We start from the raw sequence: 17,754 nt of genomic DNA, 5'->3' as shown, positions 1-17,754 counted from the left end.
AATAAACGGTCGACATTTCAGGTCATAACTGTTCATGAGGACTGGAAAGGAAGGGGGAAGAAGCCAGAATAAAAAGATGGGGGCTAGGGGAGAAGTACAAGCTGACAGATGATGGGTGAGAGGGGATGTGGGTAGACGGGGAGTCTGGGTGAGCAGATAGTCGAAGAATCACAGAGCAGCACAGATCAGAGGGGGTGCAGTAAGAGAGGGTCTCACTGAACTGTCGAAGAAAATATTTGAACTATTGTAGGTATACCTTGAAGGAAATTCACAATGGAGCAGTAAATCATAAACACAAGAGATTCTGCAGATGCTGAAAATCCAGAGCAACACACACAACATGCTGGAGGAACTCAGCAAATCAGGAGTGTGTGCTAATCTGCAGAATATCTTGTGTTTATGATGTACTGGAAAAAGGGATCTGTGGACAGAGAAAACTGTAATGTTGCAGTTTGTTGGCCAGTTAGCTGTGATACACCACAAGATGTGATATTGGACCTCGGTGAGAGAGCTGTTGGGTATTTCCATCTCTGAATTAAGTTTTCATCCTACAGCTAATGGGCACAGTTTACCGGGCTAACTGCCCACTTCCTGTACAAGGTTGTTTTATATTTGAAGATGAAAACATAATAATATAATATGTTGGCCATCATTAGTCGTGAGATGGAATTCAAGATCCTTAAGGTAATGTTGCAGCTCTATAAAACCCTGGTTAGACTACGGAATATTGTGTTTAGTTCTGGTCAAAGTTCAAAGTATATTTATTATCGAAGTACACGTATTTACCACATACTACCCTGAGATTCACTTTCTTGTGGGTGTTCACAGTAGATACAAAGAAACATAATAGAATTAATGAAAAACTGCACACGAACAAAGACTGGTAAACAACCAATATGGAAAAGAAGACAAACTGCAAATACAAAATAATAAATAAATAGATCATATTGAGAATATGTGTTGTAGAGCCCTTCAAAGTGGAATCAGTTCAGTGTTGTTCACCTCGCTATAGGAAGGATGTGGAGGCTTCAGAGAGAGTGCAGAGGAGATTTACCGGGATGCTGACTGGATTAGAGAGCATGTCTTATGAGAATAGGTTGAGCAAGCTAGGGCTTTTCTGTTTGGGGTGAAGGAGGATGGGAGGTGACTTGATAGATGTACAAGATGCATTGATTGAGTGGATAGCCAGAGACTTTTTATCAGGGTGGAAATGGCTAATATAAGGGAGGGGGGCATAATTTTAAGGTGATTGGAGGGAAGTATAGGGCAGATGCCAGAGGCATGTTTTTCTACACAGTGGTGGATGCATGGAACCATGTGGGGTGGTGGTAGAGGCAAATACATTAGGGGCGTTTAAGAAACTCTTAGATAGACACATAGATTATAGAAAAATAAAGGGCTATTTGGGGAGGAATTGCTCTTAGAGTAGGTTGAAAATCAGCATTACATTATGGGCAGAAGGGCCTGTACTGTGATGTTGTGTTCAGTGTTCGATGTACATTTTTCTTTAATGCCTGAAGTTTCCTGGTTCTTTGGCAGTATCCTAAAAGCAGTCTCCCATTTGGAGGTGGTGGGAAGGAGAGAACACATTGATTGCTTAAAAAGAACTGGTTTTTATTTCTGTAATGTCTTTCACAGCACTTTTCCTAGAGTACCTATGTTCATTTTTGAGCTAATGACTATCTGTTCCACAAGACTCCTCCATACTGCTGAATCTGGTATCTGTTTTGTATAATAGACTGCCTTTGTATTAAAGTATGCAATTTACTTTTAGGGCACGATTTGAATCTCTGTGTGCTACACTGTTTAGCCAAAGTATCCAACCTATCGAGAAGCTTGTAGAAGAAGCAGGACTTTCACAAAGTGATATTTCTAAGGTTTGTAAATACATACTTAAATTTGAAAGTTTGGATTAAAGTTTGCAATTGTCTATGACAGTCATCTTATTTGGTATGGTAAATAAAATAGAAATTTAGAGATGAATGTTTTTTGTCAGAATCAGGTTTATTATTACTGAATAGTATGATGTGAAGTTTGTTGTTTTGAGGCAACAGTATAGGGCAAAGATACAGTGATATGCAAAAGTTTGGGCACCCCAGTCAAAATTTCTGTTACTGTGAATAGCTAAGCGAGTAAAAGATGACCCGATTTCCAAAAGGCATAACGTTAAAGATGACACATTTCTTTAATATTTTAAGCAAGATTACTTCTTTATTTCCATCTTTGACAGTTTCAAAATAACAAAAAAGGAAAAGGGCCCAAAGCAAAAGTTTGGGCACCTTGCATGGTTAGTACTTAGTAACACCCCCTTTGGTAAGTATCACAGCTTGTAAAAGCTTTCTGCAGCCAGCTAAGAGTCAGCTTGGAGGATTTTTGCCCATTCTTCCTTGCAAAAGGCTTCTAGTTCTGTGAGATTCTCGGGCCGTCTTGCATGCACTGCTCTTTGAGGTCTATCCACAGATTTTCGATGATGTTTAGGTCGGGGGGACTGTGAGGGCCATGGCAAACCCTTCAGCTTGCGCCTCTTGAGGTAGTCGATTGTGGATTTTGAGGTGTGTTTAGGATCATTATCCTATTGTAGAAGCCATCCTCTCTTCATCTTCAGCTTTTTACAGACGGTGTGATGTTTGCTTCCAGAATTTGCTGGTATTTAATTGAATTCATTCTTCCCTCTACCAGTGAAATGTTCCCTGTACCACTGGCTGCAACACAAGCCCAAAGCATGATTGATCCACCCCCTTGCTTAACAGTTGGCGAGGTGTTCTTTTCATGAAATTCTGCACCCTTTTTTCTCCAAATATACCTTTGCTCGTTGCGGCCAAAAAGTTCTATTTTAACGTCATCAGTCCACAGGACTTGTTTCCAAAATACATCAGGCTTGTTTAGATGTTCCTTTGCAAACTCCTGACACTGAATTTTGTAGTGAGGACACAGGAAGGGTTTTCTTCTGATGACTCTTCCATGAAGGTCATATTTGTGCAGGTGTCGCTGCACAGTAGAACAGTGCACCACCACTCCAGAGTCTGCTAAATCTTCCTGAAGGTCTTTTGCAGTCAAACGGGGGTTTTGATTTGCCTTTCTAGCAATCCTACGAGTAGTTCTCTCTGTAAGTTTTCTTGGTCTTCTAGACCTCAACTTGAGCTCCACCATTCCTATTAACTGCCATTCTCTTAATTACATTACGAACTGAGGAAACAGCTATCTGAAAACGCTTTGCTATCTTCTTATAGTCTTCTGCTTTGTGGGCATCATTTATTTTAATTTTCAGAGTGCTAGGCAGCTGCTTAGAAGAGCCCATGGCTGCTGATTGTTGGGACAAGGTTTGAGGAGTACAGGGTATTTATAAAGCTTTGAAATTTGCATCACCTGGCCTTTCCTAATAATGACTGTGAACAAGCCGTAGCCCTAACAAGCTAATTAAGGTCTGGGACCTTGGTAAAAGTTACTTGAGAGCTCAAATCTCTTGGGGTGCCCAAACTTTTGCGTGGTGCTCCTTCCCTTTTTTTCACTCTAAAATTGTACAAAACAAATATAATACATTAATCTTGCTTAAAATGTTGAAAAGAATGTTTCATCGTTAACTTATATGACTTTTGGAGATCAGTTCATCTTCTACTCATTTAACTATTCACAGTAACAGGAATTTTGACCAGGGGTGCCCAAACCTTTGCATGCCACTGTATATATTTACAAACAAATAAATATAGTGCAAAAACGGAATGACAAAATAGTGTTCATCTGTTTATTTTAAAATTTTATTTAGCGATATAGTGTGAAGTAAGCCCTCATGGCCCTTCGAACCGTGCCTCCCCAGCAACCCCACAACCTCAATTAACCCTAACCTAATCATGGGACAATTTACAATGACCAATTAACCTACCAGGTACGTCTTCGGACTGCAGGAGGAAACCAGAAGTCCCAGGGAAAACCCATGCATTCCACAGGGAGGGTGTACGGACACATCTTACAGAACAGTGCTGGGATTGAACTCCAAACTCTGGAACACCCGAGCTGTAATAGCGAGCTAACCACTATGCTGCCATGGCACCCGCAGCATTACTGTTGGTTTCTGAACAGTTGTTGGACTGTTCAGGAATCTGAGGCTAGAGTGGAAGAAGCTGTTCCTAAGTCGTTGAGTCCTGGTCTTCAGGCTTCTGTTCCTCATCCCTGATGGTAGTAACGAGAAGAGGGTATGTCCCATAAGACATAGGAGCAGATTTAGATCTGCTTCACCATTCTATCATGGCTGATTATTCCCCTCAATCCCATTCTCCTGCCTTCTCCACCCTTACCCGAAAATAACACCATGGTTATTTCATATTTAATTAGACAAAGCTAAATTCTTGAGCCAAGATTTAAACATTAAAAGTTTTTTAAAAATTGTTTGAATGTGTCATTTTGCAGGTTGTTAACACAGACAAGTGACATGCACACCCAATTTAAATGCCCTTCAGTAACATAAAGCACCTGTAAGGTAGAATGACTTGCTATGAAGAAAATAGTTCCTGCTTGGTTCTTGCTGTTTGCTGTATTCCCACTGATGGTGGATAAAATTTTAAAAAAGTTTCTTCAGCTAATGAGTTTCAACAGCACATGATGTATCTGTGCTTCTTAACTCCACTGCAAGGAACCTTTTTTCCAAGTTAATGTAAGGTCTCATCAATGAAGGAAAGGTATGTCAACATTTTGAAAAGGGATTGACCCAATATGTCAGGTAGCTTACCTTTGAAACCAGGATTCCTCTGTGCATGTATGAGGCCTTTTTATAAGTTATGGAGAAATACCCATGGTAGTTGTAAATTTTTTGTTTAACCTCTGTTTAAGTATGTGAAGTGCAAGGCAATTACTGGAGCAAACAGTATTTCTGGTGAAATTAGGAAGTTTCATGTGCAACAGTTAATTTCTTCAGCTTGAACGTTGAAAAGGGTCAACTGCTTTGAGTCAGTTATTATATACATATATTGGAGCTTATATATCATGTTTGTTAACACAAATAATGCATCTCACTGTATGTTTTGATGTATTATATAAATCTGAATGTGAATCTGAAGAGTGGTTCAGATGCTTGGCTTCCCGCTGTGAATGGTTCACTTTGGGATACCCTGTCCGATGTGCTGTGGAATACTCTTTACTTGCCCGGCACATCCAGGACAAAGCTGCACACCCAATTGGAGTCTCATTCACCAGAATAAACATCCTCTCTACCCTTCAACGTTGCTGTGATTAGTCATAGAGTCAGAGAAGAATACAGCACGGACACAGGTCCTTCAGCACAACCAGCCTATGTTGTCCACAGTACCCACCCAGCTAGTCCCAATTTCCTGCATTCAGCCCATATCCCTCCAAGCCCCACCCCTCCACGTACCTGTCCAAGTGCTTCTTAAATGATACTATTGTACCGACCTCAGCCACTTCCTCTGGCAGCTCATTCCATATACTCACCACCCTGTGTCTGGGGGAAAAGTTGCCCCTCAGATCCCTATTAAATCTTTCCCCTTTAACCCTAAACCTATGCCCTCTAGTTGCAGTTTGTTGGCCAGTTAGCTGTGATACACCACAAGATTGCTCTGGGCCTGTACTTGCTGGAGTTTAGAAGCATGAGGGGGGATTGCATTGAAACCTATTGAATATTGAAAGGCCTAGATAGAGTGAATGTGGAGAAGATGTTGCCTATACTAGGTGAGTTAGGAACATAGGGCATAGCCTCAGATTAGAGGGATGTCTGTGTAGAACAAAAATGAGGAGTTTCTTTGCCAGAAGGTGGTTAATCGGTGGAATTATTGCCACGGATGGCTGTGGAGGCCAAGTAATTGAGTATATATAAGGCAGATTCCAGAGACACATCAGAGACTGTTGTATATTTAACTTCATGGAAACATAGCTGTCCCCTGCCATTTTGGACGCCATGTTGCAGTTTGATGGCTTCACCATTCCCCACAAAGACAGGACAGCTTTTAGAGGTGGAGTATGCTGTATGATTAACTCATCGTGCACAGACATGGTAGTTCAGTCTCAGTCCTACTTAATCGATTGGAACATCTAGCAGTAAAGTGTAGTGCTTTTATCTGCCAAGGGAGTATTCCATCGTAATCCTGGTAAAAGTGTACGTTGCATCTCAGGCCAATATCCGGAAGGCACTGGAGGAGCTGAGCATAGTGGTGAGCAGGCACGAAACTGCACAACCTGATGCCTTCCTTATCATTGTGGCGGATTTCAACCAGGCCAGCTTGAACAAGCCTCTGATGCCTGTGGAATCAGAGGAGCTAACACACTTGACCACTGTTATACCACCATTAAGAACGCTTACAATGCCATGCCATGCCCACGCTTTAGAACGTCCAATCACCCAGTGGTGCTTCTACTCCCAACGTTTAGCCAGAGACTAAAAGTGCGGCACCAGTGCTGAGGACCAAGAAGGTGTGATCGAGGGAGGCGGCAGAGTACTTACAGGACTAATTTGAGTTGATGGACAGGACAATATTCAGGGATTCATCTTTGAATCTGAATGAATATGCTACAGTTGTCATCGACTTCATCAAAATCTGTGTGGACAAGTGTGTGCTTTCAAGAACGTACCGGACATACCCAAACCAAAAGTGTTTATAACTCAGGAGATTCCTTGTCTGTTGAGGGCCAGCTCTTAAAGTAGCCTTCCGCAGGTCATACCTGGATAACTTGTACAGTTCTGGATCACTGGTCTCGAATGCATTCAAGACTGATGAACCGGAACTATACATGAAGTCCCGATACGATCTATGGAAGACTACTTTAAGAGCAAAAAATATCAATCCCGATTGAGATTAGAGACAGAATCGATGTACGTCAGTTCTAGCAGGGTTTGCAGGCCATTACTTCATACAAAGCTAAACGTCCCTCCATGAATAGCTGTGATGCTCCATTCCCAGATGAGCTTCAATGCCTGTGATGCACGCTTGTGCGAATTCCTGCAGCATATGGTGACCCTGTGATCTCTGTCACGGAAGATGATGTCAGGCCCTGATAGTGTACCCTGTAGGGCTCTGAAAACCTGTGCCACCCAACTGGTAGGAGTGTTCAAAAGACACCTTCAATCTCTCACCGCTGCGGTTGCAGGCTCCCAGTTGTTTCAAAAGAGCGACAATTGTACCAATGCCCAAGAAGAGCAGGGTGAGCTGCTTCAGTAACTATCACCCAGTGTCACTCACAACTACTGTGATTAAATGCTTTGTGAGAGGTTGATCATAGTCAGAATCAACTTCTGCCTGAGCAAGGCCCTGAACCCATTGCAATTTGCCTATTAGCTCAATAGGTCTACAGTGGATGCAATCTCACTGGCTTTCCACTCAGCCTTCAATCACCCAAACTATAGCAATACCTACATCAGACTGCTGTTTATTGATTACAGCTCAGCGTTCAACATGATCATACCTTCAGTTCTAATCAACAAGCTCCAAAACCCGGGCCTCTAGAACTCATCATTGAAAAGGGTATGATTGACAAATACCTGAATAAGCATTTGCTTAGGTTGCAGATAGGTCCTTCTGGGCTGATCTAATAGATGACCACCTCTCAGAAATTAACACTTAAGCTTCGAATGTTAGTGTTTTCACACTGCATTTCCTCATGTGGAGGTTAGATCTTTATTGATTTACTTTGTTTCATGTTGGTACTTTGAAGGCAAATGTAATTTACTTATTTATTTAAGGGTACAGTGTGGAATGGGCCCTTCGAGCTTCGCCCCCCAGCTACCCCCAATTTAACCCTGGCCTAATCGTGGTACAATTTACGATGACCAATCAACCGGTATATCTTTGGAATGTGGGAGGAAACTGAAGCACCCAGAGGAAGCTCTCACAGTCACTACGAAAAATGTACAGACTCCTTACAGAGGGTGTTGTAATTGAACTCCAAACCCCAATGGTCCAAGCTGTGATAGCATCACGTTAACCGCTACGCTGCTGTGTCGCCTCCCAATTATTCTCATCATTTACTTAATTCCAATCTTGTTTGACAGAGTCAGGTTAGAATCAGGCATTTGCCTCTAAGTTTCAGTTTGGTCTTCCAGTTATGGGGTGCCACGGTCCTGATTAGTGTAATGCTATTGCAGTGCCAGTGATTGGGGTTCAATTCTTGCTACTGTCTGTAAGGAGTTTGTACATTCGTCCCGTGACCACGTGGATTTCCTCCAGGTGCTCTGGTTTCCTCCCACATTCCAAAGACTTATGGATAGGAGAAAAACATACAGTTACAAATTACATACACCAGAGATTTTGCAGATGCTGAAAGTCCAAAGCACCATACACAAAATGCTGGAGGAAATCAGCAGGCAAGGCAGCATCTATGGAAAAGAACAAACAGTTGATGTTTGGGGCCAACCCTTCTTCAGGATTGTTACAAATTATGATAGCAGAAAAAACATGTAATTACAAAAATTTTTGAAATTATCATTACTTTTGTAACCTTGTTTTTCTACTATCATAATTACATGTGCTATACATGCTGTGTGCAGCAGTCGGTATTGTGTTTTACCTCTTGGACCAGAGGAACGCTGTTTTGTTTGGCTGTATTCATGTGTATAGTTGAATCACTATTAAACTTGAACTTGAAGATTCAGTTTGGCCTTTTAGGTATGGATATAGTAAATTAATTGGTTCCATGGGTAAATTCGGGTGGTATGGCTTGTTGGGCAGGAAGGGCTTGTTATCGTGCTGTATCTCAAAATAAATGATATATATTGTAAAAAAAAAAGGAGCTCCTTAAGTCCATCTGAATGGTCGATAGAGTATTCTAAGCTATTCTGCGAACCAAAATCCATGTTTTTCTCATTGTTCGCATCAGAGGGTCAAATGTGTTTTGTTTTTTTTCTCTCTAGGTTGTGCTCTGTGGGGGCTCAGCCCGCATTCCAAAATTGCAGCAGATGATTCGAGACTTGTTCCGAGACGTCGATTTGCTGAACTCCATCCCTCCCGATGAAGTGATTGCAGTTGGTGCTGCAACTGAGGCTGCCTTGCTGTCAGGGAAGGAGAGCATTGCACTGGAGGAGGAGGGTCTCATCGTGGAGTGCTCAGCCCGAGACATTCTCGCTAAGGTAGTGAAGTCTAATTTCCCATTGCAAGCCCCTTGTGTATTCAGAGCTGTAAGAAAGATTAGCTTTATTTGTCACATGTACATTGAAACAGAGTGAAATGTATGATTTGCATCAATAACCAACACAGTCCAAGAATGTTCTGGGGGCAGCCAGTAAGTGTTGCCATGCAACATAACATGCCCACAACCTACTAACCCCAACCCGTATGTCTTTAGAATGTTAAAGGAAACCGGAGCACCCCGAGGAAATCTTCTGCAGGCACTGGGAGAGGGTGCAAATTCTTTTCAGACAGTGACACGTTTAAACTTGGGTCGCTGGTACTATAAAGCATTACATTAGCCCTTATGTTGTTGTGCTGCCTTAACCTTAGAACTAGAAACCTACGATTAATGATTAACATTTATGAAAGGTCAGTGTCTTTTGTCACTTTGATAGGTCAGGGTGTAGAATATAAAAGTTGGGAGATTATGTTGCATCATGTAATATTGTGTGTGCATCACTTGTCACCTCACTAAACAATGTGTGGTCGTGATGGAGAGAGTGCAGAGACATTCACCAGGATGTGGCTGGGTTTGGAGCTTTTAATTATGGGCAGTGATTGGAGTGAAGGAGGCCGTGGGGTGATGTGATAGGACGCATGTAAAACTATGGGACATACAGATGGGGTGGGTGGTCAGAATCTTTTATCCCATGGTGAGGTGTTGAAAGTGTGAGAGAAAAGTTTTTAGGTGAGAGGAAGAAGCTCTGAGGGGAAAAGTTCTTTACACTGAGTGATTGATACCTGGAATCCTCAAGTGCGAGTAAATCTTTCCTTGGCCCGCAACTTGATTTTTCAGTTTTTTTTCTTTACCAGGGTTGCTGAACAACATGACTTTGTCTATTTCTCCAGTTTATCAGCTTAGATGGGCACTGGAGGATAGGGCCCGAGTGCAAATGGGAATTAGTGTAGATGGACAAAAGGTCAGAGTGGATTTGATGGGCTAAAGGGCCTGTTTGTGTGCAGTACGACTCTTTGCATTATTAGTTAACGTTCTATCGAATCTCTACAATGTAGATGCATCCTTGTCATACGTTTTACAGAGATGCATCTTCACGAACTGTTGCCTTTAACCCCATGTGTTGTGTACAGGAGACTGACGTGACTGGCTCTGACACCTACACCATCGTGTTTCCATCGGGTACTCCACTCCCAGCGAGAAGACAGCATGCATTCCGGGCGCCAGGGACCACGCCATCTGTGTGTCTCGAGCTTTACCAGTCCGGCGGAAAGGGATGCGAAACAGTGAGGGACAAAGTAGCACAGGTGTGTGTTAGTTTACCAGTCTATAAACAATGTTGTGTGGTTTGTCTGTCAATCAATCTCTTTGCTTACATTTGTACAGACAGAACCTGAAGTCCTCAACATTATATATAACATAAACCCTGCATTTTTTTCACTGTTTCTTGCATGTCCATTTTTCATTTATGCATCAGGCATTTCTTATCTGCATTTCTCATTGGCTAAGTAAAGCAGCCAACATAATCACAGACCCAACCCAAGCCAAACATTCTCTCTCCTCCCCTCTCCCCTCGGGCAGGAGATACAGAAGCCTGGAGGATGTACCACTATGCTCAAGGACAGCTTCTATCCTGCTGATATCACTCTTCTGAATGATCCTACAGTCTACCTCATCATAACCCTTCCACCTTAATGTCTGTCTGCACTGCACATTCTCTGTAACTTTAACACCTTATTCTGCATTCTGATACTGTTTTACCTTCCATTACCTCAGTGTACCATTGTAATGAAATTATCTGTACTAGCGGCATCCAAAGCAATGTTTTTTGCTGTACCTTGGGTGTGACAATAATAAACCAATTTACTGTTAACAAGTTGGGCAGCACACAGAATTCTGCAGGAACTCAGCAGGTCAGGCAGCATTTATGGAAAGGAATAAACAGTTGACATTTCAGGCTGAGACCCTTCATCAGGACTGCAAAGGAAGGGTGCAGAAGACATAATAAGGAGATAGGTTGAATACACTAGTGGGAGGGCTTTAATAGTAGATGCACAGAGCAGGGCTGCCTGGAGCTGTCTTCCCTCGCTGCAGTTCCCATGCCATGAGTTACTGTGGAAGGGTCTCAATGCTGTTTGTTGGTGGCGGCTGGGATTGAGAAAAAACTGTCAGAACACCTCAGATCCTGACATCCTTGTTATAAGAGATCCTGCAGATGCTGGTCATCCAGAGCAACACATACAAAATACTGGAGGATCTCAGCAGGTCATGCAGCATCTATGGAGGGGAATAAATGGTCAAAGTTCTGGCTTGAATTACAAATGACAGAGGTGAAGTCTGTCATACACCTTGGAAACCTAATGTAATTGTGTGAATTTTTCCATTTAGAACACATTAGCAACTGCTTTCTCCCTTCTTCGTTTTATTGATTAGGTTGTCCTCAGAGATTTACAACTGAAAGAAAGCAGCAACCATGAAATCCTAGCTATACTTACCATGAAAAGGTACGTGCCTTGAAGATTCTTGTGAGAGAAGAGGGTTGGTTGGTGTGTGGATTTGGAAACTAAAATGGGAGATTTTATTTTTTAAATGATGATTTGTTATTATCTACCCTTAAGTTCAGGTTTATTGTTGCCATAAGCATGCATACCCAGAGTCAACATCAAAGTCAGGTTTATTGTTATCGCAGCAACACAGCCACATCACATCAGAGACACAACATTCACAAGAAAAACATCACGTTCATGTGCCTGTCTACACGTTAATTGTATCTGCCTTCACCACCACTGCTGGCAGTGCATTCCAGGACTCAACACTCTCTGTACATTTAAAAAAAAACTTCCCTGCACATCTCCTTTGAAATTTCCGCCTCTCATCTTTAATGCACGTCCCCTGGTATTAGACATTTCATCCCTGGGTAAAAGATACTCCCTGTTAACTCTACCTATGCCTCTCATAATCTTCTAAATCTCTTATTAGATCTCCCCTTAGCCTCCACCACTCCAGAGAACACAACCCAAGTTTGCCCAGCCTCTCATTATGGCACATGCCCTCTAATCCAGGCAGCATTCTGGTAAGCTTCTCCTGCACCCTCTCCAAAGCCTTGACATCCTTTCTGTAATGGGGGTGACCAGAACAGAATGCAATGCTCCAGATGCAGCCAAACCAGTTTTATCAGAATCAGGTTTATTTTCACTGCCTTGTATGATGTAAAATGTATTGTTTTGCAGCGGTAGTATAGTTTCAAAATAGTGCAAAACAGTATGAGGCACTGTTCATGGGTTCATAGACTGTTCAGAAATGTACAGCTACAACATAATTCCAATTGGTTTATCGAGAAAGTAAGGAGGCATGGGATCCAAGGGGACATTGCTTTGTGGATCCAGAACTGGCTTGCCCACAGAAGGCAAAGAGTGGCTGTTGATGGGTCATATTCTGCATGGAGGGCGGTCACCAGTGGTGTGTCTCAGGAATCTGTTCTGGGACCCCTACTCTATGTGATTTTTATAAATGACCTGGATGAGGAAGTGGAGGGATGGGTTAGTAAATTTGCTGATGACACAAAGGTTGGAGGTGTTGTGGATAGTGTGAAGGGCTGTCAGAAGTTACAGCAGGACATTGATAAGATGGAAAACTGGGCTGTGAAGTGGCAGATGGAGTTCAACCCAGGTAAGTGTGAGGTGGTTCATTTCAGTAGGTCAAATATGATGGCAAATATAGCATTAATGGCAAGACTCATGGCAGTGTGGAGGATCAGAGGAATCTTGGGTTCCGAGTCCATAGGACACTCAAAGCTGCTGCACAGGTTGACTCTGTGGTTAAGAAAGCATACGGTGCATTGGCCTTCATTAATCGTGGGATTGAGTTTAGGAGCCGAGAGGTAATGTTGCAGCTATATAGGACCCTGATCAGAGCCCACTTGGAGTACTGTGCTCAGTTCTGGTCGCCTCACTACATGAAGGACGTGGAAACCATAGAAAGGGTGCAGGGGAGATTTACAAGGATGTTGCCTGGATTGGGGAGCATAAGAACAGGTTGAGTGAACTCGGCCTTTTTTCTTTGGAGCGACGGAGGATGAGAGGTGACCTGATAGAGGTGTATAAGATGATGAGAGGCATTGATCGTGTGGATAGTCAGAGGCTTTTTCCCAGGGCTGGAATGGCTAACATGAAAGGGCACAGTTTTAAGGTGCTTGGAAGTAGGTACAGAGGAGATGTCAGGGGTAAGTTTTTTTACACTGAGAGTGGTGAGTGCGTGAGGCGGATACGATGGGGTCTTTTAAGAGACTCCTGGACAGGTACATGGAGCTCAGAAAAATAGAGGGCTATGGGTAACTCTAGGTAATTTCTAAGGTAAGGGCATGTTCAGCACAGCTTTGTGGGCCGAATGGCCTGTATTGTGCTGTGGGTTTTTTTTTATGTTTCTGTGACTCAAACACAATATCTCAACTCGTATCCATATACCTCTTTTACTACACTATCAACCACTTTCAAGGAGCTATGGACTTGAATCTCTCTGCACATCAATACTGTTAATGGTCTTGTGTTAACAGTGTATTGTCTCCTTACAATTGATCCCCCAAAGTACAGCATTTCAGAATTAGAATCAAAATCAGGTTTAATATCCCTGGCATGTGTTGTGAAGTATGTTGTTTTGCAGCAGCAATATATTGCAATGCATAAAAAGCTATAAATTACAATATGAAATATGTATGAATAATATAGTAACACACACAAAATGCTGGAGGAACTCAGGTCAGACAGCATTTATGAAAATGAATAGATAGTCGATGTTTCGGACCAAGACATTTCTTCAGGACTGAGAAAGTATATATTTTTTAAAAAAAACAATAATTTAGACATGTAATTAGTGCAACGGGAGAAAACAAGAACAAAAATAGTGAGGTAGTGTTCATGGGTTCTTTGTCCATTCAGAAATCTGATGGCTGAGGAGAAGAAGCTGTTCCCTAAAACAGAGTGTCTTCTTCTACTACTACGTCGACTCAGGCCTAGGGGTGTCTGAGTGTCTTCAGGCTCCTGTAAAACACCAGGAGTCTTCTTTAAAATCCTGGTACATTCAGCATCCTGTTCCTCTCTCAACCAAATCTTTAATGGGGACATCATAGTTCCATGATCCATGTTCTAAGTTCAAATCCCTTGCTCTTAATGTTTAATTATTGGTGCCAGAAACATGGCAACACTTGCAAGTTGGCCCCAGCACATCCTTGGATTGTATTGGATATTGGCGCAAACGATGCATTTCACTATGTATTTTTATGTACATGTGACAAATAAAACCAGTCTAGTCTCTTTAATTTTTATTTCTAGCATTAAAATAAACACACATTAAACTGTTCACCCATTGTGTCTACTGCCCATCTTACCTTACAGACTTATTGCTCATAACATTACCTTTCTTGCAACTCCTCCACCAGACAACTATGTTAGCTTGGTTTTGGCAGTTCTAGGAGCGAGATCCTCACCTTATCAAGGACCACAATAACAAGTATACACTCAATGGTCACTTTATAAGATATACCTGCTCATTAATGCAAATATGTAATCAGCCAATCATGTGGCAGTTATTTTAAAAATGCATAAAAGCATGCAGACATGATCAAGAGGTTCAGTTGTTGTTCAGACCAAACATCAGAACGGGGGAGAAATGTGATCTAAGTGACTTTGACCATGGAATGATTGTTGGTGCCAGATGGGGTGATTTGAGTAGCTCAGAAACTGCTGATCTCCTGGGATTTTTGTGCACAACAGTATCTAGAATTTACAGAGAATGGTGTGAAAAACTAAAAAAAAAATGCAGTGAGTGGCAGTTCTGTATGCAAAAACACCTTATTAATGAGAGGTTAGAGGAAAATGGCCAGACTGGTTCAAGCTGACAGGAAGGTAACAGTAACTCAAATAACCACGTGTTACAGCGGTGCTGTACAGGAGAGCATCTCTGAACACACATGTCGAACCTTGAAGTAGATGGGCTGAAGTAGAAGACCACATAGACTCAGTGGCCACTTTATTAGGTATAGGAGGTAACTAATAAAGTGGCCACTGAGTGCAAGTCTTTTGATTTTTAATCATTTTGATGTTCTAACTTGACGCTTACTCACCGGCTTTTCTTCTTTGAAGGGATGGTTCACTTCACATAACGTGTACTGAGCAGCAGACAGGAATCTCAGAGGCAATCGCTATCGAAGTTGCATCATAGCTGACTGACAAGAAAGGAACTGCTTTAACCTCGTGATCCAAATTGTTGAGGGATCCATTTTGTACCCACCAATTCTGGGTTTGTTTATGAAATGTACAGTGTTCTGTTTCTTTAAAAAAGAACGTGGACTGTGGTCAAATGTAGATCCTGCTTTGATCTTGAACTCAAAATATGCAGATGCTGGAAATTGGAAATAAATTCTGGAAATATTCAGCAGGTCAAGTTGCATCAACCAAGAGAAGCAGAAATGTTTCAGTTCATTGGAGTTTTGTTGTGATATTGTAACATTCTAATGTAAACTGAATATTGTCTGAAACAAGGTATCAGTCCTTTATAAAGTTTTGTTCCATCATTTAGTTCAGGGGGGCTGATCTCCTTTTGGTTATCAGGAATAAATCCTGTGCAAAGTGAAATGTTACGTTCATTGAAGAGTCTGTCTACCTTTGGGTTAATTATTTGGAAATGTGCTGAGGGATGAGAAAAGGACAAGCTATGGCATTCCTGAGCCAGTTTTTGAACTTGACAGTTTATACCAGTGCATTTCTGTGCTGTTCTTCATTGCCATGACAACTACAAAAGTAAGTTGTACTGTATAAGCTTCATGTACATAGAACAGTACAACACACTATGGACCCTTCAGTCTATGATGTGCTGTCCTATATAAACACTCCATGGTCCATCTATCCCTTCCCTCTTACACAGCCCAAACCCTCCATCCATGTGCCTCCAAGAGTCTTTTAAGTGTCCCTAATGTATCTGCTTTGACATCCCTCTATACTTTTCTTCATTCACCTTAGAAGGATGTCCTCGTATGAGCCTTTGCTGTCCTGGGGGGTGGGGGGGGGGATCTCTGGCTGTCCACTCCATCTATGCCTATCATAATCTTCTTCTACTCCATCAAGTTGTCTCTCATCCTCCTCAACTCCAAAGACAAAAGCTCTAGTTCACTCATCCTTTCCTCATAAGAAATCAGGCAGCATCCTGGTAAATCTTCTCTGCACAGACTTCCAGATGTTCTTGTCAATTTAGCCTTGCCAGTGTGTTCTGTGCAAAAACAAAACCTACCTCGGACTTTTCTTCTCCATTCACCTTAAACAGATATCCTCTGGTTTTGGGACACAGATGACAGAAAAATGGAGGGAAGGGTTAGATTGATCGCGGAGTAGGTTAACAGGCTAGCACAACATTATGGGCCTGTAGGGTTCTATATTCTCTTGCCACCCTGGGGAAAAGGCACTGGTTGTCCATTCTTTTTATGCCATTCCTTTGTCAAGGTGCCTCTCATCCTACGAGGTGTGGTTTGTAGTGCTGACCTGGCTACAATTGAATCTACTGTGGGATGCTATGCCACAAGCAGTGGATGGGACAGTGCTGTTATCATATCGTCGCCGGAACTCAGAGTGGTGAGGAGCCAGACTGGAAAACACCAGAAGAGTGTGTTGTGGAGGGAGCAGTCATACAGTTGTAATGTACAAATACACTGACTTAAAGTGAATGCTTCCAATAAAACAGTTTCAACAGACGACAACTGTGTCATGTGCAGTTTGATGACCCTCAAGTGTGGTGATTACATTCTTATCCCATTGAGATTGAACACTGTCAAATCTGAGAAGAAATGGGCACGGCTGGATGATAAAACACGGACTGACATGCAGAATAAGTCCTTAAGAAATTTTATTGTACACTGTCTAAACTTTGAAATAATAAGGGCATTTTGCTAAATTCTCTCTGTAAAATGTTTCAAACAATGACTAAGTGTTTGATGACCCTGGGGGCTGTACTCGATGGAGTTAAGAAAGGTGGAGGTGAAGATTTCATCAAAACCTACCAGATACTGAAAGGCCTGGGATAGAGTGGATGTGAAGGATGATTCTATCTGTAGGAGACTCTAGGATCTGAGGGCACAGCCACAGAAATAAAGGGATGCCCCTTTAACACTGACACGAGGAGGAATTTCTTCAGCCATAGGGTGGTGAATCCATTGCCACTGAGAGCTGCAAAAGGCTAGTATTGGTTATTAAGGGAGGGGGTTTTAAGTGTAACAGGGGTGGGGAGGGAGTGGTAAGATGGGAGCACTGTTCCCTTTAAGCTGCTCAGCCGTGCAGTCACTGAAATGCTCCCATGCACATAGCCTTTGTTGCTGCACAGCTGGAACTGGGCGCACCTAAAGAAAGTTTACGAAATGTGAAAGGTTTTCTTAGTTGCACTGTATTTCATTATACCCTTCAATTAATAGACAAATTCAAATGTATGTGATTTTTCAAATTTTCATTCTAAATATTCATAGTATGCCTATTGCAAAAAAAATTTAAATGCCATGCAGTTTCAAGGCTGTGTGTAATAAATAAATAAATCCTGCTCAGAGCAAAGGTTGGTTCGCGCATTGGATGAGATAATAGGTTTTAAAAATCAGCTGTAATTGAAAGGGGAAGCAGACTTTTTTAATTCCAAGATATCACATGGTAACAGGCTCCT

At 42.1% G+C, this 17,754-nt stretch overlaps 1 protein-coding gene across 1 annotated transcript in view; it reads left to right on the top strand.

Moving 5' to 3' along the window:
- The window catches only part of hspa14 (heat shock protein 14), a 31,913-nt gene extending 15,106 nt beyond the window's left edge, over nt 1-16,807 (top strand). The window contains exons 10-14 of the mRNA XM_072241582.1: nt 1,775-1,877; nt 8,852-9,067; nt 10,197-10,370; nt 11,497-11,567; nt 15,201-16,807. Of these exons, the coding sequence (XP_072097683.1) occupies nt 1,775-1,877; nt 8,852-9,067; nt 10,197-10,370; nt 11,497-11,567; nt 15,201-15,279 (643 nt within the window). The 3' untranslated portion in view covers nt 15,280-16,807. The remainder of the gene's footprint in view (nt 1-1,774; nt 1,878-8,851; nt 9,068-10,196; nt 10,371-11,496; nt 11,568-15,200) is intronic.
- Nucleotides 16,808-17,754: the final 947 nt, after the last annotated feature.

The sequence above is a fragment of the Mobula birostris genome, chromosome 23 (genome assembly GCF_030028105.1).
Source record: "Mobula birostris isolate sMobBir1 chromosome 23, sMobBir1.hap1, whole genome shotgun sequence".
Lineage (NCBI taxonomy): Eukaryota > Metazoa > Chordata > Chondrichthyes > Myliobatiformes > Myliobatidae > Mobula > Mobula birostris.
The sequence above is the reverse complement of the archived record's forward strand: the minus strand, read 5'-3'. Positions and strand labels throughout refer to the sequence as shown.